The sequence below is a fragment of the Glycine max genome, chromosome 11 (assembly GCF_000004515.6).
Source record: "Glycine max cultivar Williams 82 chromosome 11, Glycine_max_v4.0, whole genome shotgun sequence".
In the NCBI taxonomy this organism is placed as follows: domain Eukaryota; kingdom Viridiplantae; phylum Streptophyta; class Magnoliopsida; order Fabales; family Fabaceae; genus Glycine; species Glycine max.
The window spans coordinates 26,814,948-26,838,790 of NC_038247.2; the positions used below are offsets into that span (position 1 = coordinate 26,814,948).

At 42.3% G+C, this 23,843-nt stretch overlaps 1 protein-coding gene across 1 annotated transcript; it reads left to right on the plus strand.

The window, feature by feature from the left end:
- Positions 1–1,363: 1,363 nt before the first annotated feature.
- LOC106795072 (uncharacterized) lies at positions 1,364–23,282 on the plus strand. The gene is made up of 2 exons (XM_014763607.1): positions 1,364–1,377; positions 22,820–23,282. The coding sequence occupies exons 1-2, from the start codon at positions 1,364–1,366 to the stop codon at positions 23,280–23,282; spliced, it is 477 nt and encodes a 158-aa protein (XP_014619093.1).
- Positions 23,283–23,843: the final 561 nt, after the last annotated feature.

Here is a 23,843-nt window from a genome sequence, read left to right on the forward strand (position 1 = left end):
ACTCCATATGGCCTTGTAATGGAGCGGTCAGCTAACTGGAGGGTCATGCATGTAGGCATTATCTCTATCTCTCCAAGTCGCCGACACATGGAAAGAGGCATTAAATTGATACTAGATCCCAAGTCTATGAGAGCATTGCCTACAACAACCTCACCAATAGAACATGGTATCGTGACAACTCCAGGGTCTTTGTGCTTGGGTGGAAGAATGCGTTGAATCACAACACTACAGTTACCTTCCACAACAATTCTGTCACTATGAATGTACCGATTCTTCTTCGTTAGCATATCCTTCAAAAATTTGCCATAGAGGGGCATTTGCTGAAGTGCTTCTCCAAATGGCAAAGTAATTTCCAGTTTCTTGAAGATATCAAGAAATCTGGCCAAATGTCGCTCTTTACCTTTCCTGGAGGGTAACAATGGATAAGGTACCTCCTTGCATTCAATAGGAGTAGCCTTTTTCTTCTTTTCTGAGTTAGCCTCACTCTTGCCCTTCTTCTTTTCAATCTCAATAACCTTCTCTCTTTGTTTTCATTTTTCAATTTTTTTTACTTTTTCTTCCCTTTCTTTTGTTTCTTCTTCTTTCTCTTTTTCTTCCTTCTTTATTCTCTCTTGACAGTCTTTTATTGGTATCTCTCCTTCTTCATCACTTTCTGCTTCCTCAACAATTTCTTCAAGTTCAACTAAATCATCAACCAGTTCTAGCGCTAGTTCATCAGCCAGCTATTGTTTATGTTCCTCCATCTTCTATTCAACTTTTCTTTCATCCACATGGGTTGTCATTCTTCTCCTTGTCATGACAGCTTTACATTCTTCCTTTGGATTTTTCTTAGTGTTAGCACTAAAGCTTCTTGACGGCCTATCCACAACCTATTTTGCGAGCTGTCCCACTTAGACCTCCAGATTCTTTATGGTAGACTCTGTGCTCTTCTGGTTAGACATAGAAACCTGCATAAATTGAGCTAGAGTCTCTTCCAGCTTCGTGGTGTGATCATAGAGACTAGGCCCTTGTTGTTGCGACCTTATGGATGATCCCCCATGGTCTCTATTGAATTGATTCCCAGGATGGTTCCTCCATTGTCCGTGTTGTTGGTTGCATTGTTGTCCATGTTGGAATCCAGAAAATCCACCTGCATTAAAATTGTTCCTGGGCTGGTTCCCCATATAATTGACTTCATGTGTGACTTGCTCTTCATTAGGGATACAACATCCAGATTCATGAGATCCACCACAAATTGTACATCCTACAACCTACAAAACAGAAGAATGTGAAGTTTGCGCAGAATGAATTTGAGTTGGCAACTTACTTAGTGTTTCAGTGAATGCCTCAAGTTGCTTAGATAGCAACTTGTTTTGTGCCAACAATGCATCTTGTGAGGTTAGCTCCAATAAGCTCTTTTTAGTAGGAATGTGGGCTCTATCTCTCAGAATAGCAATGTCACTTGCAGCCATATTTTCAATGAGATCCATGGCTTCTTCAAGGGTCTCTGATCGAGGTCGTACCCAAATCAAATAAACAATAAAAATGCAGTATCTAGGAAGTGATCCTAGGTTGTCTCCCAACGAGCAATGGTCAACCAAACGTTCATAACAGATAGTAATAAAGCAGTAACGAATTGGGAGGGGGGGGGTTGTTTGTTTTGTAAATTAAACAGCAAGTAAATTTGAATTAAGGAAATAACAGAATTAAAACATGTTGTTTCCCTTTGATTCACAAGCAAGTCTCTTATCCTAGGTTACGAGGATTTATCCCTAATAAGTTCAACCACTTAATCTAACCCTAAATTAAATTACTAAGCGAAAATTAACATAAGGCTGTCATTATGTGATTAAGCAACACATACACCAATTAATCATGAATGAAACTGATCATTAAGCATGAATGTAAATTAAGCGCAGAGACAATTAATCAAGCACTAAGCATGCATGGATTAATAGCAACAATTACAGAGTAATTGCTGAAGAGGAAAAATTGATCAGAACTCAATAGTAATAACAAAACCTCAAAGAGAGTTGTGTTTGATCCTCAAGAGAAAACAACGCTGGAGACTTAGCCTTCCATTAATCAGCAGAAAACAAAATTGTAGATTGAAGCAGAAACGAAATTGCAGAAAACGGATTTTATTCTACGTGAACATTGCGCATGAACAGTAAAAAATGGAATTACAAAAACCCTAAAATTATTCTCCTCTCAAAACCTCCCTAAACTAAAACCCTGGTGCTGGTATATAGGTCCTCAGCCCCAAAGCTTACAAATCTATTTTAAGTCCAAGTCCATAAACGAAATAAAATAAAATCTGGACAAGATAAGATAAGATTGGATGAAATAAAATCTAGATGAAATAAAATCTGGATAAGATAAGATTTGATAAAATAAAATTGTCTACTCTCTTCAAGTCCAAGCCCAATTCCGGATTCAAGCCCAATTGCTTATAATTCTCCTGAAATTAAATTAAAAACACAAAATTAGTCAAGTAGGCCCAAATGATAATGACACATCAGTCTTCAACTTGATTTTTCCCCCTGCAAAGGCGTCCAACAGCTTCTTGGACTGCGGTCTTAACCCATCTATAAAAATGTTGAGTTGTATTGGTTCTGAGAATCCATGAGTGGGGGTCTTTCTCAATAAACCACGAAATCTTTATAAGGCCTCACTCAGAGATTCATTTGGAAATTGGTGAAAAGAAGAGATGGCAGCTTTGCCTTCCGCGGTCTTAGACTCAGGAAAATATTTCTTTAGAAATTTCTCCACAACTTCATCCCATGTCTTAAGGCTGTTGCCTTTGAATGAATGAAGCCACCTCTTAGCTTCTCCAGATAGTGAGAATGAAAACAAGCTCAATCGGATTGCATCTTTAGGCACACCAGCTAGCCTAATAGTATTGCATATTTCAATGTAAGTGGCTAGGTGTGCATATGGATCTTCATTTGGTAAACCATGAAACAGATTATTCTAAATTAGCTAATCAATGATGGTGGATATGTAATGGTTCATGCTTGAACTTCTAGTTGAGCAATGCTAGTGAAAAATTGTGGCACATTAGAACTTAAATAATCCTCCAGGGTTACTCTTCTTCGCTCTTCAGCCATGATTGTATCTTCAACAGATTCTACATGAGAATGCCCTGCAATAGGAAAACTAGAAGATGCCTCAGAAGATCAAGGTTCTTCTTCTAGGGTTGTTGCTGCTTCTAAATCCTGCAAAAAATTTCTGATTCTCTCTGAATTATGCTTTCTACAGGTGGCGCTAATCTCCAAATCAATGGGAATCAAATCACCTGCAGTAGATCTTCTTTGCATACAAGAATACAAAACAGCAATTATCCAGTTCAAAAGAATAATGAATGTACGATAACTAAAATATGAACAAAAAGAATCATTGAATTAACAAGAAAAATATAAAGCAATGCCGTAAAACTGAACTAAACTCTTCTTAAATCTAGTTTCCCCGGCAACGACACCATAAATACTTTGTGGGATTTCCCCTGTGGTTACTTTTTGTTCCACTTTTTCTTCGCACAAATATATTCAAGGGAAATCCGGTTTATCGAAAAGTGCACTGGATCGTCAAGTATTTAAAAATTAAAACGGATGAATCTAAGTATCGAACTCAGGGAAACTAGTCTAAGATCGGGTGAAATTCAGAAATAAGGAATTGTTGAAGGAAGCATTGATAATTGATGGTTTAAAACAGAATTAAACTAGGTCTAGGATAAAAACAGTAAAAAAAATGCAAGTAAAATTGACAGCAGTAGGTAGAAGTGTTGGGTCTTTCTAACAGACCAGTTGATGCATATAAGGATGTTTCTCTAATCGATCATGCTTTTATGTTGTATGTTGTAGCCTAAATTACTAAACCTCAATCCCTAGTTGGACTGAATCAATCCAAGCTTCGTCCTCAAATCCCTCTTGTTGGACTTGGCTCAATTTAGACAGCCCTCCTAGGTTTAGACTAACTTAAACTAAGCTTCATCCTTAGATCCCTCTTGTTGGACTAGACTTAGCTTAAATAGCTTACGAAATTTTAGCCTAATTTAGCCTAAGCTTTGTCCTTAGATCCCTCTTGTTGGACTAGACTTAGACCAAACAACATTATTGTAACAACATACTTAAAAGCAAAACTTAATCCGTAGATTCCTCTTGTAAGACTAAGTTTCAATTCTGCTTCATTCAAGTTCTAAGGCAACAATACATTTCCCAATGTTAAAATCACCTAACTAGGCACACAAATGGTTGATCAAACCAAGAGCATACAAAATTTAAGCACTGAAGAAGCATTGAACACAAGAAACAAAATCAATTAGATATGAAAATAATTACATCAACTGTTCATTAGAAATCCCAAACAAGGGTGTTTAGCCAGCCATTATAGACGAAACCCTAACAATAATAAGCTTACAAAACCTAGGTATCTCTGCAAAAGCTGCTCCTCTTGCTGCCTCCAGAGCTTTTTTCCCAAAATAGGCACTTTGGTGTGCTGTGGAATTCTATGCCCTAGCCCTCATTAAAGTTCTTACCCTAATTCTACACAACACAGACTTTAAATAGGCTCTGAATTCGCTATGTTGCACTTAGCGCCACCCTCGCGCTTAACGCAAGTAAGTGGATTTGAGCTTAGCGTCAGTCGTGCGCTGAGCTTGGCTGAAGACAACTGTTGTGCTTAGCACACTGATCTCGCGCTTAGCACGTGGCCTTGATATTGATGCTCTTCCAGATTCTTCTGTTGTGCTAAGCGAGCTGAAGGTGCACTTAGCGGTGGATGCGCGCTTAGCCCACTGATGAGCTAAGCTCAACTATCACTTTTACACTTCATGAACTAGCCTCGTTTTCACCCGAAATTGCACATATTTCATCATTAAATCCAATAGACATATTCTAGAGACAGCTTTAACCATAAAACAAAATTTATTTGCAAAAATCACTACAAAATAACCATAAATTGGGGAACTATACAAGTTTTCGAAAATGTTTCTATACAAAAGTTAGTCATATAAGATGACTAATAGCAGCAGTTCATGGCTAAGCGCGTAGAAGATCCTGGAAGCAAATGAGTTGTCATTGTCATACCCTAATTTCGTCCGGGGACCTTTGCTTGATGACATGCGACCTTTCTTTGGTCCTTGTGAGGTGCTTGATACCCATCATTAGGCAATTTGTGAAATTCCAGGACATGCCGGAAAACCAAAAAAATATTGATGCACAATCCGTAAGTTTCCGTGACACACCGAAAATCAAATGGAAGCATCGTTGCATAATTAAGTGAGGTTCCGTAACATTCCGTAAGTCAAAAAGGGGATGATTATGTAATCTGCAAGGTTCCGTAACATTACGGAAAGAAAACAAGTATCGTTACGAAATTCGTAAGTTTCCGTAACTTTACGAAAAAAGAATCACCAAAAAAAAGTAGAGGGGGTGTACTTAGTAAAATGGGGGGTGCAAACAGTAATTTTCGAATCTGGGCCCTTCTAGAGGTTTCTGGGCAATTTCTTGCTTAAGGTTGAAGTAACCTAGCTCGCCTGGGCGAGCTAGATGGCCACCACACCCCCCGTTTTGTTGAAAAATGGGATTCCAAGGCTTTCGGGACACCCGTAATGCTTCCGTAAAATTCCCATAACTCTAAATAAGCATAATTAACTTAATACGGGTGAGACGGAAGAGAAAGAAAGAAGAAAATCAAGTCCTATATGCTTCCGTAAGGCTTCCGTAACTTTTCCGTAAATTATGAAAGAAGGGGGGTGAACTTATCAAAATTGGGGGGGTGCAAATAGCAATTTCGAATTTTTGAATTGGGCCTTCCAGAACGTTTTTTGAAGCTGGGTTGCTTCTGGAGGAAGCAACCCAGCTCGCCTGGGCGAGCTAAGGTCGCCTGGGCGAGCTGGGCGGCAACCTCCTCCCCCTTTTTCCTATAAAAAGGCTGAAGGGGGCTGTTCTAAGGATCCCTCAGCCCCCTGGCTATGTATTTCAGCTGTTTTGGGTGAAAAAAATTGTTTCCGTGAAGAAAATCCAAGCTGAGGTGCTTCCGTAACGCTTCCGAGATGTTTCCGTAAGCAAATCCGTGAAGGTTTTCGTCCGTTCTTCATCGTTCTTCATCCGTTCTTCATTCTTCAACGGGTAAGTTTTCGAATCCGAGACTTTCAATTCATTTCTTGTTTTTTTTAAGCTTTCATCTTTATTTTCGATTTCTTTTCTTCCGTCTTTAACGCGCTTTTACCGTTTATTTAAGCCGTTTTCTCATCTAATAAATGATAAAATGAATTTCAACCGATCATTTGTGTTGTAATCTCATTTAATCACTTTTAAAATGAAATCTAACCGATCGTTCACGCTATAACCTCGGTTAAACCAAAAAAAGTAAAATAATAATAAAATAATCAAAATATCTTGAAAAATAATAATAAAATAATCAAAATATCTTTGAATAAAATAAATTAAAAAAATCAATCGGACGTTTTTCTTTGGAAGTTTCCTTGAATGAATTGATTAATAACCAAAGTGAAACTAAGACTAAAATAGACTCACAAATCAAGTTTTGTCCGAAAATCACTAAAAACCGTTTTAAGGTCCAACGCCTTAAACGGTCCTCTTTGCTTTTATCGGTTAACATGGACCGTTCAAAAACATAAAATCAACATATAACTTTACCGCTTTTGCAAGAACTACGTAGGTCTGAGTTCCTCATTGAGAATACGTAGGAGCAAAAGCCCCGCTTTTGTCGACCACCCCAAGAGATCGTTAATGGTCCAAATGCCTTAACGTTTCTCTCCTTTCAAAAACAAGAGATCGTTAATGGTCCAACGCCTTAACGTTTCTCCCCTTTCAAAATCAAAAGACCGTTTAATGGTTCAACACCTTAAATGACCTTTTGTTCAATAAAAACATATTTTACAAAAAAGACAAAAACAACTTAACCAAACACTTTGTTCCGAAAGAACTACGTAGGTCTGATTTCCTCATCGCAAATTGAGGAATACGTAGGAGCAAAGGGAAACACCCTTGTCGACCACAAAAAGAGAAAAAATATAAAAAGGGTATAAAGGATATAAGGACATAAAAGGGAACTAAAAATCAAAGTCATGTTTGCACATTCGATTAAAGGCTGCCATCCCTTGGGACGGACGTGTGGGGTGCTAATACCTTCCCCGTGCGTAAATACAACTCCCGAACCTTTCACTTAAAAGTTCGTAGATCGCGTCTTTTTCCGGTTTTTCCGACGTTTTCCTCAAATAAACGTTGGTGGCGACTCCGCGCGTATTCCTTTCATGGAACACGCATCCCGCGAGTCACGCGTCGCCCTCCCGCCGAAGGGTAGGTTGCGACAGTTGGCGACTCCACTGGGGACAATTTTTAGAGAGTTAGGCCATTTAATCTTGTGCAAATGCTTTACCATGACTTACTCCTTTGTTGTTTTCCTTCATTATGTACTTGTGTATATAAGCTCTTTGTTGCTTTTAGTGCGTTCTAAAATGTATGCATGAGGTAAATACTTATTCATTTGATGCACACAAACACCAACACTATTTGCACACACTGTGAGTGAAAAAGGGCCCTATACCCGGGTTCATGGGAACATAAGGAGTGGAGGTGAATCTGTGATCATGCTAGGTCTCCGACTTGCTTGATTACAGTGAACCCTCATCTAGAGCTTTTCTTTTTGAAAACTTATTGTTGCTAGTAGTCCCTACTGCTGCAATATGTTCTTCGAAGGGGATGATACCTCTAGAAACCATCAAGAGAGATATGACTACCTTGGGGATTATTACTAAAAGCCTAGTTAGCTTTTTCCCTTATAGGTCTCTTAAATAGGGGCACGGAGCAAACACGTTGCGTGCCATTTTTCACACTGCCATGCATAAGTATCATATATCCTTTTGCTTATATTTGTTTGTGAATATTGTTGTACTATGTACATCCCCGTGTTGTGCCTTTCGCATATGCATCATGCGTAGGTTTCGTCTTTGATCCCCTCACTTTAGCAAACCAACGAAGGGTCCGTGTCACCGTTTTAAATACATACGTTGGGGCACTTTGCTACCCCTAGACGTTGTATCTAAGAAGGAGACAGCTTCTCGGGCTCCCATATTCGTAAATTGCATCTGTGTCATATGCATTTCTTCATGCATTCATCCATTCCACCCATGATAGATGTCGGAGTTTTGATTCGCACTAGATTTTATTTCACTTTAGTAAAACATGGGATCAAGTCAAAAGCCTTCGTTTAAAAAGAGGTTCTATCAAGTCAAAATCAAGAGCTTAGAGGTCACTAGTTTACGAGAGGTTGGGCAATTAATGGGTCAACTTCAACGGCAAGCCTTCCGCAAGCCTATGGTAAGATTTGGGACCTAGCTAGGGTAAAAGTCTCCATGGAATCGATTGCATCCCTTTCCCAGTATTATGACCAGCCCCTAAGGTGCTTCACATTTGAGGACTTCCAGCTAGTGCCGACTGTGAAAGAGTTTGAAGAAATCCGGGGATGCCCACTGGGAGGAAGGAAGCCATATCTTTTCTCTGGGTTCTATCCCTCCACGACAAGAGTTGCCAAGGTAGTGAAAATCTCAGCACAAGAGTTGGACCGTGTAAAGCAAAACAGGAATGGGGTAGTCGGAGTACCAAGGAAGTGTTTGGAGGAAAGGTCAAAGGCCTTGGCAAATCAAGGCGAATGGGCTTTCTTTTATTGACATCTTGGCACTTTTGATCTTTGGAGTTGTCCTCTATCCGAATATGGAAGGGTTAGTGGACCTAGCAGTGATTGACGCTTTCCTCGCCTTTCAACATGACAAGGAAAGCCCAGTCGCCGCCATTTTGGCCATGTATGACACGTTCGACCGGGGATGTGAAAAGAGCGGCGCAAGAATTGTTTGTTGTGCACCAACTCTTGGCTAGCATGGAGGGGCGTCTATTAAATGGTTCCCTCGCTAGAAGGAAGGAAGAATCGGGATTCTATCTTCATGCGAAGGATGTCCCATGAGAGGAGTGCCATCAGACGAAAGCATCACGCCTTTCATCGCACGAGGTTTCAGTGACCCCAATGCAAAGGTACTCCAAGGAGTTCGCAAGGCATGGGATGCGGCATGAAGAAAGGACAGAGAGCTTAGGGGGAGCAGTAATGGGATCATCGGTGGCTATCATAAGTGGCTGAGAGTCCGGACACAAGGATTGGATTGGCTCCCAAATCTAAAAACTGCGAGAGAAGATGAGGTTAAAGCTTCGGAAGAAAGTGATGAGGTACAAGCCCTAAAGGCAAAGCTTGAAAGAGCCCGGGTAGTCAAAGAGAAGTTCAAGTCCATAGCCATCAAAGTCTGAAGAGAGTATGATGAACTAAGGGACGTTAATATGGCCACCGATGAAGCCTTGGAATGAGAAACCAAGAAGGCCCGAAAGGAAGAACACGACCAAAACAAGTTTTGAGGGGCTTTATAGGGCAGCAATAGTGAGCTCAAACTCTGAAGAGGTGAAAGGAATCATCATGGGTCAAAGGCATGATCTGGAAGGACGAGCTAAAGGCTTGCCTTAGGTCGAAAAGAAATTTGTCCCAACAGTTAAGCGAGACTGAAGGGAATATGTGGGCCATCATCGATGAGTGCAAAGAGAAGCTAAATCTAGCGGCGACTCACGAGCAAAGGCTAGAGGATGAGTACGCCAAGATATCAGCAGAAAGCAAAGCAAGGGAAGAGGGTAATTGATTCATGGCACCAAGAGGCAACAATGTGGACGGACCGATTTGCTCTTACTTTGAACAGGAGTCAAGAACTTCCCCGATTGCTAGCCAAGGCCAAAGCAATGGCGGACACCTACTCCGCCCCCAAGGAGATCCACGGACTTCTCAGCTATTGTCAGCATATGATAGACTTAATGGACCATATGATTAGAAACCGCTAGGAAGTTTGTATTGTCACTCAGATCTTGACTAGTTATAACTTTTTGAAAAAAATGAGTTTATCCCACGTTTTTACTCCAAAAATCAGTGCGAATCAAGTTACTCCCACATTTTATCTCTAGCATGCATTGTATGTTGGTCTCGTCCTTTGTCACGGGAAGCCGGAAGGTCCATATCACCTTCTTAATTGTACACATGGGGCACTGCGCCCCCAAATGCGCAAGTAAGAAGAGATAATTTTCCGGGCTCTCGTGTCCGTAAAATGCATTCATATCATGCACCACATAAGCATCTCTTCATAACATCATAATGAACATATCGTTCCTGGATTTGTCCGTTATCATATTCCAGCCTCACATTTTGCATGAGTCATGGCATCATCATGCATATGCGTTCAACAAACTTTTTGATCTGCAAAATTGCATACCATTTCTTTTCATGTTTGCTCATCCTTGCGTTTTCCTCTACAAAACAAAAACAAAAAAAGGGAAGCGTGAAACTTCACACTACCTTCTTAGTTGCATGTGTTAGGCACCATGAGCCAACCATGTTGGGATCATAAACCCATTTCTAAAAAAAAAAAACACACAACAACAAAACAAAATAATTGAACATGGTACCTAATGCATGGTTAACTAGGAAATGGTGTTTCTTCGGGCATCTCAATTTCATAAATACATTTTCCGTGCATAAGCTTAAAGTATGCCCGAGTCATTCATCCCTATGAGATGTTGTTGAAGTATTGGCGATCAGAATTGCCATTCCTTGGATTATAGGGTTGAACCAAACTCATGCTTTTACAAAAAGGTTCATCAAGTCAAGTTGAAATATGGAAGTAACCGTCCTGCAAAATTGGGGCAAAAGATGAATTGAGTCACATCACTGCTTCGTCTACTGCCAAACATATTTAGGATTGTTGATGTCCTTGTTACTTCCAGTTTCACCTTGACAAAGATGTCATGGACCATGTTGAAAATCTAAATTGATTCAACCCCATATCCTACGTAAATATTCGCAATACTTCGACTGTACATCATTCGCATGCATCCATGCTTTTCATTGGTTGCATTGCTCATTGCATTCTTTCCTTGAAAAATAAAATAAAATAAAATAAAATGAACTTATCAAAAAGAAAAGGACACGCTTTACGGCGCCCTTACCGAACTCGTGCTAGAGCTAGAGTAATGGGTGAAGCAGAGGAGGTGCAAGAGAAGATGAAGGCCGACATGGAGGCCATTAAAGAGAAAATGGCCACAATGATGGAGGCCATGATGAGCATGAAGAAGATAATGGAAGCCAATGCGGTTATAGTTGCCGCTATTAGCGCTGTCGCTAAGGTGAACCCGATGCTCCCATCTGGCCTCAAGCAAATGAATCATCCAACCTCAAATATGGTAGGCAAAGATTTGGGAAGTACGGATGACCCCATGATGTGCAAATTCAAAACGAGCACGCCTTCCCATCATATGGCTTGCCTCCCAACTATACACCACCCAATGTGGCATACACTCTCAATGAAAATCTCAATAACTCCACTCCGATACTCATTGAGAACCAATAACCTCATCTGGCACATATCTCTCAAACCATGGGGGAGACACATGAAATTCCCCACCACAATCTAGCTGACTTCGAGCCTTGGCTCGGATATGCCACTGAAGGGCAAGCAGTTGGTGGTATACCCCTGCAAAACACTTTGGAGGGCCCTCAGTGTCACCCACAACCACAACCCTCACATTCCACAGCGGTTAAAAACCCTCATGCTATGGTAGGAATGGGAAAGTTGGATCATCTAGAGGAAAGGCTCAGGGCCATTGAAGGAGGTGAAGATTATGCCTTTGCTAACCTAGAAGAGTTGTTCCTAATACCCAAACATGGTCATTCCCAAGTTCAAGGTGCCGGACTTTGGCAAGTACAAGGGGACTACTCGCTCCAAGAACCATCTAAAGATGTACTGTCGGAAGATGGGGGCATACGCAAAAGATGAGAAACTGCTGATACATTTTTCCTGAAAAAGTCTTACTAGGACAACTGTCGCCTGGTATACTAACTTAGGAACCTTCTCGAGTCCATTCTTGGAAGGACCTAATGGTTGCCTTCATTAGGCAGTGTCAGTACAATTCTGATATGGCTCCGGATAGGATGCAACTACAAAAAGTGTGCAAAAAGGGGGGCACGAATCTTTCAAAGAATACGCCCAAAGATGGAGAGACTTGGCAACTCAAGTAGCACCCCCAAAAACAGAGAAAGAGATTATCACAATGATAGTACACACCTTCAAGTTTTACAGATTTGGTCTTCGCCAGCAAAAAGATCGAAGTGGATCCGAAAAGAGGCAAATTTGATCATCCTACTAGGACGACTGAGAAAACTGGGGCAAATAAAGAGGGTGAGGATGAGGGAGAAACCCATGTTGTAACTGCCATTCCTGTGCGGCCAAGTTTCCCACCAACCCAACAATATCTTTACTCAGCCAATAACAAACTTTCTCCTTACCCACCACCCAGTTATCCACAAAGGCCATCCCTAAATCTACCACAAAGTCTGTCTACCGCACTTCCAATGACGAACACCACCTTTAGCACAAACCAAAAACACCAACCAAGAAGTGAATTTTGCAGCGAGAAAGCCTGTAGAATTCACCCCAATTCCAGTGTCCTATGCTGACTTGCTCCCATATCTACTTGATAATTCAATGGTAGCCATAACCCTAGCCAAGGTTCATCAACCTCCATTTCTCCGAGAATACGACTCGAACGCAACGTGTGCTTGTCACGGAGAAGCCCCGGGGCGTTCCATTGAGCATGGTAGGGCTCTGAAGCGTAAGGTGCAAGGTCTAATTGATGCGGGCTGGCTGAAATTTGAGGAGAATTGTGTATCCTGACATTGACAAGAGATGCCACACATGGGGCAATTTTGGAAGCTGTTGTTATGACTCATCAGGATTTTCAAGTTTATGCCATAAACCACGGTTACAATTCTAAATGATATGGATAAAATGGACATCCTTGTCTCTCTCATCCTCTCACGAACACATCTTTGCTTATTCAACTTCCACCGGAATGTGAGTGTAAGCCATTGGTCTGTCTGCTCAAGCAACCTGCGCTCCTGAGTGTTGACTTCCAAGACCGTTCAATCAGAGATTACTCATCTTGCACGTTGGTGGGGGTGTCGTAAAACGACGAGTAAAGTAAAAAAAAAAAAAAAAAGAGGGGGCATTTGATTGACTGTGTTTTCAAGTAAAAATATAGACATTCATGTGACCTCATTTTATCATTCCGGAAGGTTTGTCTTCTTAGAGAAGCGAGTTGTCAAGAATAGGATGTTGGAAAAATGGCCTCAGTTACCTTAAGAAAAAGGGGGGTTGAATTAAGATGCAAAGACTATTCCCCAATTGAACTATCACTCTTTCTTTTTGGATTAACAATGCACCCTTAACATGAATTACTCAAAAGACAAATCAAAATAAACTTCTTTAAAGCAAAAGATAAATAGCAATAAAAGAAGTTTAAAGGAAGAGAGGAATGCAAACTTGATTTATACTGGTTCGGCCACTTCCCGCGCCTACGTCCAGTCCTCAAGAAACCCACTTGAGATTTTCCACTCTCTTTGTAAAACTCCTTTTACAAAGTCTGAACCACACAGGGACAACCCTTCCCTTGTGTTCAAGAATCCTCTACAATAAGAGACTCTCAGTCTCTTAATCCCTTTTCAGAAGTAAGAAGAGAAGAAGAAATCTCTCTTAAAAGGGATGGATTGTACAATGAAGACCTATCAAAATTCCTTATTGAATATGCAAGTGGTTGACCAAGGAATCTTTTTGCGAGGATAAGACAGTTCAGTTCAGAAAAACTCTTAATCTTTTGAGAGGATAAACTTTGTGGGCAATGAAAACTCTCTTTAAATTCGTGCTTCCAAGCCACCTTTGATGCCCATTCATAAACCATTTGAATAGATGTGACTCTTGGAAATTATTTTATGAAAATCTCCTCTGGTAATCGATTACAAGACTTGTTTAATAGATCACAGGCTTTAAAATTTGAATAAATTGCTGGTAATCAATTACCATCCATGTGTAATCGATTACACATTATAAATTTTGAATTCAAATTTCTAGTGACTGTTATAAACATTTTCAGCTGCTGGTAATCGATTACCGGAGAGCAAATCTCAATTTGAAATGATAGAATTCTTTGGTCAAACCTTTTGTTTTTCAATTTGGAAACTTCTTCCAAAAGATTCTAGAAATCAACTTGATCATATATCTTGACTTTCTTGGATTCTTGTCTTGAATAAAACTTAGAAGCACTTGATCCTTTAGCATCATCAAGACATCAAAACATCTTGCTTCTACATAGGAGTCATTTGACTTAATCCATCAGCTGAAAAATCCTTCAACTATTTCTCGTCCTTGGAAAATTCTTTTTGCAAGAATCAATTACGTCTTTCATTCTTCCTCACTATGAGGTTGTGAAAACAAGACAACAATTGGTACCTCTAAGCCCTACACTGGGGCAATGAAAGGCCCCATGCATAAACCTCAAACGAACCTAGGGGCAGATTAGAAGTTCTCACTCAATAGGTTCCCAGCTACAAGGTCATGACGAAAGACAACGATTGGTACCTCAAAGCCTTACAGGGCAATGAGGGGCACCGTGCATGAGCCTCAAGTGAACATAGGGGCCGATCAAAAGTTCTCACCCATCGATGTTTTTAACAAAAAAAAGGGGACAAACCCTAGGATTTCAATGGATTGATTAAACATCAAACGACTCCATTGCCGTCACTCCAAAATGGTCAAGTGACTAAATCAAAAAGAACATACACTCTGAGGGAGTTCCCGGAGAGATTTGCAAAAAGATAGGATGAGGTTGCATGAATTATCACCTTTTTCAAAAGGGCAGTCAATCTGTGTTTTCCAAAAAAAAAATCAAGTCAAAATCAAAATCACAAAATAGGGAAAGAATGCCATGAACATTGTACAACTTTCCATTACATTGCATTGTTTCATATAAAGTCCGCATTTACCCAAATTTCACAACAAAGGTTGCATGCATTTGCATCCCTAAAAATCATGTTAACTACATAGATTCCCTACATCTAAATGTCCAAATCTTTTGAATTTGGGATACTGGCTCTCTCGATGAGTCGATCTCTTGCTTTCTCATAAGGATGGACCCTTGGGTACTAGTACCCTCGTCTCCAGAGGACTATACGTCCTCACCTTCAGAGGGCTACACGCCCTCACCTTGGGTACTAGTTACCCTCACCATCAGAGGGCTGCACGCCCTCACCTCCAGAGGACTACATGTCCTCGCCTTGAGAGGGCTACACGCCCTCACCTTGGGTACTAGTTACCCTCACCGTTGAGAGGACTACACGTCCTCGCCTTGAGAGGACTACACGTCCTCACCATCAGAGGGCTGCACGCCCTCACCTCCAGAGGACTACATGTCCTCGCCTTGAGAGGGCTACACGCCCTCACCTTGGGTACTAGTTACCTTCACCGTTGAGAGGACTACACGTCCTCACCATCAGAGGGCTGCACGCCCTCACCTCCAGAGGACTACATGTCCTCGCCTTGAGAGGGCTACACGCCCTCACCTTGGGTACTAGTTACCCTCACCGTTGAGAGGACTACACGTCCTCGCCTTGAGAGGACTACACGTCCTCACCATCAGAGGGCTGCACGCCCTCACCTCCAGAGGACTACATGTCCTCGCCTTGAGAGGGCTACACGCCCTCACCTTGGGTACTAGTTACCCTCACCGTTGAGAGGACTACACGTCCTCGCCTTGAGAGGACTACACGTCCTCACCATCAGAGGGCTGCACGCCCTCACCTCCAGAGGACTACACGTCCTCACCTTGAGAGGGCTACACGCCCTCACCTTGGGTACTAGTTACCCTCACCTTCAGAGGGCTACACGCCCTCGCCATCAGAGGACTGCATGTCCTCACCTTCAGAGGGCTACACGCCCTCGCCATCAAAGGACTGCATGTCCTCACCTTCGTAGGGCTACACGCCCTCACCTATAGAGGACTACACGTCCTCGCCAACAGAGGGCTGCACGCCCTCACCTTGAGAGGACTACACGTCCTCGCCAACAGAGGGTTGCACGCCCTCACCTTGAGAGGACTACATGTCCTCGCCAACAGAGGGCTGCACACCCTCACCTCCAGAGGACTACACATCCTCGCCTTGAGAGGGCTGCACGCCCTCACCTTTAGAGGGCTACGTGTCCTCATTTTCAGTGTACTCCACATGCACACCTTAAGAGAATTTAAGGTCCTCTGCCCTCGTATGCTTAACCGAGACTTGCACTCCCGGTTAAGGGGCCAGTAGTTTCCTTTTAACGGTTCCTAGGCCACCCCCTGATATTGGAGGAGGGCCAACTGTGCGAGCACAACCAGAGAGGGAGGCTATCACACAGCTACTATGCATACCGGGGCAAGATTTCACCCGTGCCGCCGCAAAGAGACGAGTGCGGATCATGCGCACCAGCATGACCACTCTTACACAGATATAGATGACATTGCTACTTAGCAACATTCTGCCCAGCGACCGCAATGCCAATCTCCCCCTGCAAAAGTATCAGTTGGTCTGTGTCGTCCCGACATGGGTAAGTATGCATATGGTTCAACTGATTTCTGATGCCATCTATTGTTTGCAGGGATCGCACCCACAAAGACACCCAGTGGACCTGAAGAAGTCCAACAGGGTCCTGGGGTTTCCAGCTCTGGTTACGGGCCTCTATCAGTCCTACAGGGTGCCCGTACCCCCCCTAGCAAGGTCATGCCATCCCGACATAGGTGAGTATGCATATTGTTCAAACTAATTTCTGATGTCATCTATTGTTTGCAGGGATCGCGCCTGCAAGACATCCAGTGGACCCGAAGAAGTCCAACAGGGTCCTAGGGTTTCCAGCTCTAATTACGGGCCTCTGTCATTTCTACGGAGTGCCCGTCGACCCCAGCAAGTTCATCAGGCCCCTATTAATCGGGCTTTCATCAAGAAGTACTGCGCCCTCAGGCAGACGCAGGGCGAGACACCACAGTAGCATTAGGATGGCCGGTAGCGGGCAATAGACGCACCGCCACCACCTTTAGAGTTCACCTCTGCTCATCCACAAAAAAGTTAGAGCGTTGCCTATGACACATGGCCGACCCATAGGCGACCAAGTCCAAAGCCAAAGGTAAGCAAAGTACTAGGTCAGTGACCGACAAGTCATAAGGCGTCCAGCTAAAGACGTTAAAGAAGCGCTACTAGGAGGCAACCTAGTACCTTTTGAATCTATGCTTGTTATTTGATCACTTTTTATAGTAGGACGCACCTAGTTGCTCATGATCCTGGGGATTTAAATAAAACAAGCGCAAGCTCGGAAGGTAGTCATACCTCACAAAATAAATATATGTATGTTTAGGTAGTGAAAATACCTTAGATATGCATGTATGTAAACAAAAAAATACTTCACAAAATATATATATGTATGTTTAGGTAGAGAGATACCTTAGATGTGCGTGTATGTAAACAAAAAAATACTTCACAAAATATATATTTGTATGTTTAGGTAGAGAGATACCTTAGATGTGCGTGTATGTAGCAAAAAAATACCTCACAAAACATATATATGTATGTTTAGGTGGCAAGATACCTTGGATATGCATGTATATAGCAAAAATACCTCACAAAAATATGCACATGTTTAGGTAGCAAAATACCTCATGAAAAAAAAAAGAAGAAAAAAAAACAAACAAGAAAAAGAAATAAACAAATGATAATGATAAAAAAAAAGAAGGAGAAAAAAGAAAAAATAAGTTGTCAAGCTGAAAAACCAACATGCTTTTGAAAAGAGATGACTTCCAACTTTTCTTTGGAAAAATTCACTGATCATAACTAGTTTTTGAAAAAATGTGTATACACCTGAAGGGTGAATGCTGTGAAGATTTTCCCAGACGCCCAAAATGGACTCGGATGAATGCACAAATTGATAAAAGAACATACTTTGGAAACGTTGGGTTGACTAAAATAGAGGAAATGAATCATGAGCCCTAGCATCACATGACCATAAAAATTTGACACTTGAGTGTCCACATAGGTGCATGCATAACCAGTTTTGCATAAAATTTCCAAATCATCATTTTTGCATTTGTGTCATGGAAATAATGTGGGGCATCCCTTTTATCCTTGAGCCAAACCAAACCCTGACATGTATCATGTCTAGCCATTCTACAAGCCTTGAGCCAAAATCCTAACTCACCATAAACCTTGACCCGGGGCGAGGATGTCAATCCTTACCCTCGGAAGCAAAAGAGAGGAAAATTTCCAATCAAAGAAAAAGAAGGAAAGGAAATTCCCAATCAAAGAGAAAGCAAAAAAGAAAAGAAAGGAAATTCCCAATCAAAGAGTGGGAGAAAGAAAAGAGAAAAGAAAGAAAATTCCCAACCAAAGAATGTGAGAAAGTAAAAAAGAAGGAAGCTCCTGGTCAAAGAAACCAGAAGAAATGTGCAGAGAGGTCTTTGGACCAGACAATATCTGAACAGTACAGAATTGTCATCAAATGAACAAAAGAAAGAAAAGGAAACCATGACCTAAAGTGGTCTTCTCCCTTTGATTACCAACCAAAATCCTGTGCGTCGGTGACTTGTTCGCCTCGCGCAAAACCAAAACAGAAAAGGAAAAGGCAAAAAAATAATCAAAAGCCGAAAAACTCCCCAAAAGAACCCATTCCCAAGGGAAGTCCTATTTGATCCATGATCACGCATGTAATTTTTGATTTGATAGGAAATAATTTGCAAAGTCAAGTCATGACACATCTATGGTTCGGAATTAGGATGAAACACTTACCTGTGCGAGATTGATACACTTTGAGTGATTTTCTTCTATTTTTGTCGGACCCAGTGTTTCCTCTAAATGTTCATTTAGAAACGAAATGCTAACATCCAAAATCTCAGTTAAGGTTATGGGGGATTTCATCAGCAGACTCTCCTTCCCCGGTAAACGCATTGTTTTTCACTCAAAAAAAAAAAAAAAAAGGAGCGTATGCTGCTCTAATCAGTTGGAATATTTATCTCTTTACTAAAGCATGTTTGCATTTTAGTGAAGAAAACACCGAGACTTTTTCAAGTCTCACAAGTTATCCAGAACTACGTAGGTCTGAGTTCCTCATTGGAGGATACGTAGGAGCAAGAGCCTCGCTTTTGTCGACCATACCGCCTTTTGTTGCCATGACTCAAGAGCTGGTAGCCCGCGGAGACACCTTACGGTTATCCGCACCTCGTCATTCAGTCACCCCAAGTGTGATTGACGAGCAGAGGCCAATATGGTCATCTGCGCCCTTTCCGGAGATGTCAGCATTTTCCGATGGAGACTTTTCAAGTCTCACAAATTATCTAGAACTACGTAGGTCTGAGTTCCTCATTGGAGGATACGTAGGAGCAACAGCCTTGCTTTTGTCGGCCGCCCCATAATCTTTGTCATACTGACCCTGAGGTCATGTGACATGCACCCTTGTATCATCCAGAGGCGGCGGGCCCGATGATACGCGGAGATACCTTACGGTTATCCGCACCCTTTTATCATCCAGAGGCGGCGGGCCCGATGATACGCGGAGATACCTTACGGTTATCCGCACCCTTTTGTCATCCAGAGGCGGCGGGCCCGATGACAAGCAGAGACAAAATTTGGTCATTCTGCACCCTTGTATCATCCAGAGGCGGCGGGCCCGATGATACGCGAAGATACCTTACGGTTATCCGCACCCTTTTGTCATCCAGAGGCGGCGGGCCCGATGACAAGCAGAGACAAAATTTGGTCATTCTGCACCCTTGTATCATCCAGAGGCGGCGGGCCCGATGATACGCGAAGATACCTTACGGTTATCCGCACCCTTTTGTCATCCAGAGGCGGCGGGCCCGATGACAAGCAGAGACAAAATTTGGTCATTCTGCACCCTTGTATCATCCAGAGGCGGCGGGCCCGATGATACGCGGAGATACCTTACGGTTATCCGCACCCTTTTGTCATCCAGAGGCGGCGGGCCCGATGACAAGCAGAGACAAAATTTGGTCATTCTGCACCCTTGTATCATCCAGAGGCGGCGGGCCCGATGATACGCGGAGATACCTTACGGTTATCCGCACCCTTTTGTCATCCAGAGGTGGCGGGCCCGATGACAAGCGGAGACAAAATTTGGTCATTCTGCACCCTTGTGTCATCCAGAGGCGGCGGGCCCGATGACACGCGGAGATACCTTACGGTTATCTGCACCCTTGTGTCATCCAGAGGCGGCAGGCCCGATGACACGTGGAGATACCTTACGGTTATCCGCACCCTTGTGTCATCCAGAGGCGGCGGGCCCGATGATACGCGGAAATACCCGAGTGGTTATCCGTATAAACTTTCTTTTGCTATCTGTAAGACAGAACGCTTGATAGCATGCAGAGACTGACATAGTCTTCTGCACCTTTTGTTCCTCCGGGAACAACAAGTCATTAACATGCGGAAATTTCATGGTCGCCCGCGACTCTCGTCAACCGAGAGGAGCGAAATTAGTGTCATACACTAATTTTCGTCCGGGGACCTTTGCTTGATGACATGCGACCTTTCTTTGGTCCTTGTGAGGTGCTTGGCACCCATCATTAGGCAATTTGTGAAAATCCGGGAACGACAAGTCATGGTCACCCGCGACTCTCGTCAACCGAGAGGAGCGAAATTAGTGTCATACACTAATTTTCGTCCAGGGACCTTTGCTTGATGACATGCGACCTTTCTTTGGTCCTTGTGAGGTGCTTGGCACCCATCATTAGGCAATTTGTGAAAATCCGAGAACAACAAGTCATTTGCATGTGGAGATTTTATGGTCACCCGCGACTCTCGTCAAATCGAGAGGAACGAAATTAGTGTCTTATCTTTACTTTCCTTTTATCTCCAATAAAAGACAAGTAAAGAGGGGCAACTGTCATACCCTAATTTCGTCCGGGGACCTTTGCTTGATGACATGCGACCTTTCTTTGGTCCTTGTGAGGTGCTTGGTACCCATCATTAGGCAATTTGTGAAATTCCAGGACATGCCGGAAAACCAAAAAAATATTGATGCACAATCCGTAAGTTTCTGTGACACACCGAAAATCAAATGGAAGCATCGTTGCATAATTAAGTGAGGTTCCGTAACATTCCGTAAGTCAAAAAGGGGATGATTATGTAATCTGCAAGGTTCTGTAACATTACGGAAAGAAAACAAGTATCGTTACGAAATTCGTAAGTTTCCGTAACTTTACGAAAAAAGAATCACCAAAAAAAAGCAGAGGGGGTGTACTTAGGAAAATGGGGGGTGCAAACAATAATTTTCGAATCTGGGCCCTTCTAGAGGTTTCTGGGCAATTTCTTGCTTAAGGTTGAAGTAACCTAGCTCGCCTGGGCGAGCTGAGCTCGCCTGGGCGAGCTAGATGGCCACCACACCCCCCGTTTTGTTGAAAAATGGGATTCCAAGGCTTCCGGGACACCCGTAATGCTTCCGTAAAATTCCTATAACTCTAAATAAGCATAATTAACTTAATACGGGTGAGACGGAAGAGAAAAAAAGAAGAAAATCAAGTCCTATATGCTTCCGTAAGGCTTCCGTAACTTTTCCGTAAATTATGAAAGAAGGGGGGTGAACTTATCAAAATTGGGGGGGTGCAAATAGCAATTTCGAATTTTTGAATTGGGCCTTCCAGAACGTTTTTTGAAGCTGGGTTGCTTCTGGAGGAGCTGGGCGAGCTAAGGTCGCCTGGGCGAGCTGGGCGGCAACCTCCTCCCCCTTTTTCCTATAAAAAGGCTGAAGGGGGCTGTTCTAAGGATCCCTCAGCCCCCTGGCTATGTATTTCAGCTGTTTTGGGTGAAAAAAATTGTTTCCGTGAAGAAAATCCAAGCTGAGGTGCTTCCGTAACGCTTCCGAGATGTTTCCGTAAGCAAATCCGTGAAGGTTTTCGTCCGTTCTTCATCGTTCTTCATCCGTTCTTCATTCTTCAACGGGTAAGTTTTCGAATCCGAGACTTTCAATTCATTTCTTGTTTTTTTTAAGCTTTCATCTTTATTTTTGATTTCTTTTCTTCCGTCTTTAACGCGCTTTTACCGTTTATTTAAGCCGTTTTCTCATCTAATAAATGATAAAATGAATTTCAACCGATCATTTGTGTTGTAATCTCATTTAATCACTTTTAAAATGAAATCTAACCGATCGTTCACGCTATAACCTCGGTTAAACCAAAAAAAGTAAAATAATAATAAAATAATCAAAATATCTTGAAAAATAATAATAAAATAATCAAAATATCTTTGAATAAAATAAATTAAAAAAATCAATCGGACGTTTTTCTTTGGAAGTTTCCTTGAATGAATTGATTAATAACCAAAGTGAAACTAAGACTAAAATAGACTCACAAATCAAGTTTTGTCCGAAAATCACTAAAAACCGTTTTAAGGTCCAACGCCTTAAACGGTCCTCTTTGCTTTTATCGGTTAACATGGACCGTTCAAAAGCATAAAATCAACTATTCAGGGCATTCTGACAACAAATCCATCCTAGCGAGGTTGCCCACCTCTTTTTATTGGCCTGGGATGAGCAACAATGTAAAAAATATTGTCAGTTCTTGTTTGATATGCCAACAAAACAAATACCTACCTGCTAAGAAGCCCGGGTTGTTACAGCCTTTACCATCACCGAAGAAGGTTTCACACGACATCTGCATGGACTTTGTTACCAATCTACCCATTTCCCAACTCACACGGCCACACCGTTATTTGGGTAGTTATTGATAGGCTCGCTAAGTACGCACATTTTATTGTGCTACTAAGCAAGTTCACAACTGCAAGCTTGGCCGCCAGATTTTGGATGGAAGTGTGTCGCCTCCATGGGATACCCTATTCCATTGTTTCCAATCGTGACAAGGTTTTTCTGAGCCAGTTCTGGCACGAGCTCTTCAAGCCGCAAGGGAGCCTACCCCCTGGAGACTGATGACCATGGCCAATCAGAATCCCTCAATCTCTTTCTCGAAGCCTACCTCCGGTGCTTCACTGGGGATTTTCCGAAACGATGGTACAACATCCTACACTTGGCAAAGTATTGGTATAACTCCACCAAGCATAGTGCCATCGGCATGATGCCCTCCCTAGCTTTGTATGGCCGCTCACCGTCGGGTCTGACTGATTACCTACCAGGCTCGGTGTCTCTGCCAAATGTGGATGAAACCCTGCAAGATCGACAAATTGTTGGCAAACAACACCGAGAGACACTTCGCAGCACAAGGAAACGGATGGTTGCCCAATCCAACAATCATTGGCGTGATATCTTGTTTCAAGAGGGTGATTGGGAGCTCTTGAAACTTTGTCCATACCAGCATCACTCCATGGCTAGACGGGGCTCCTAAAAGTTCAATCGGCACTACTTTGTCCCCTTCAAGGTGCTCCGGTGTATAGGTATCGTCGCCTACCACCCAATGCTTGAATGTACCCCGTATTTCACATGTCGTTGTTGTGTCTCTTGGTCGGAGAACCTCCAACAACGCCAATCTCCATCCCTCAGCCGCTCATTCCCCCTAAGGGAGACGCTTTGGACTCAGAAGCAATTTTGACAAAAGGCATTGAAATTCCAACTACTCTTGTCAAGGTAAGGTTGACGCCCCCATGGACCAATTAGGCACGAGCATCTTTTCTTCCCCCGAGAAAGTGCCTACTTTGAGGACAAACTCATGGCACTTGCTGTGTGCACCTATCACTTTTCTGGTGCATGCAAGATGGACAATTTCAACTTTGTTCATCCATAGAGTTTTATATGGATTGCGAATTCCTAATGGTAATTGTGAATTAATTTAAAATTAATGGTTCATGTGACATTTGAATATGTCACTTTCGTCTCTAATCAACTGAGTTAATAGGTCAATTATGTTATAAAATAATTAATGTTCTTATATATAACACTAAAATTTCTA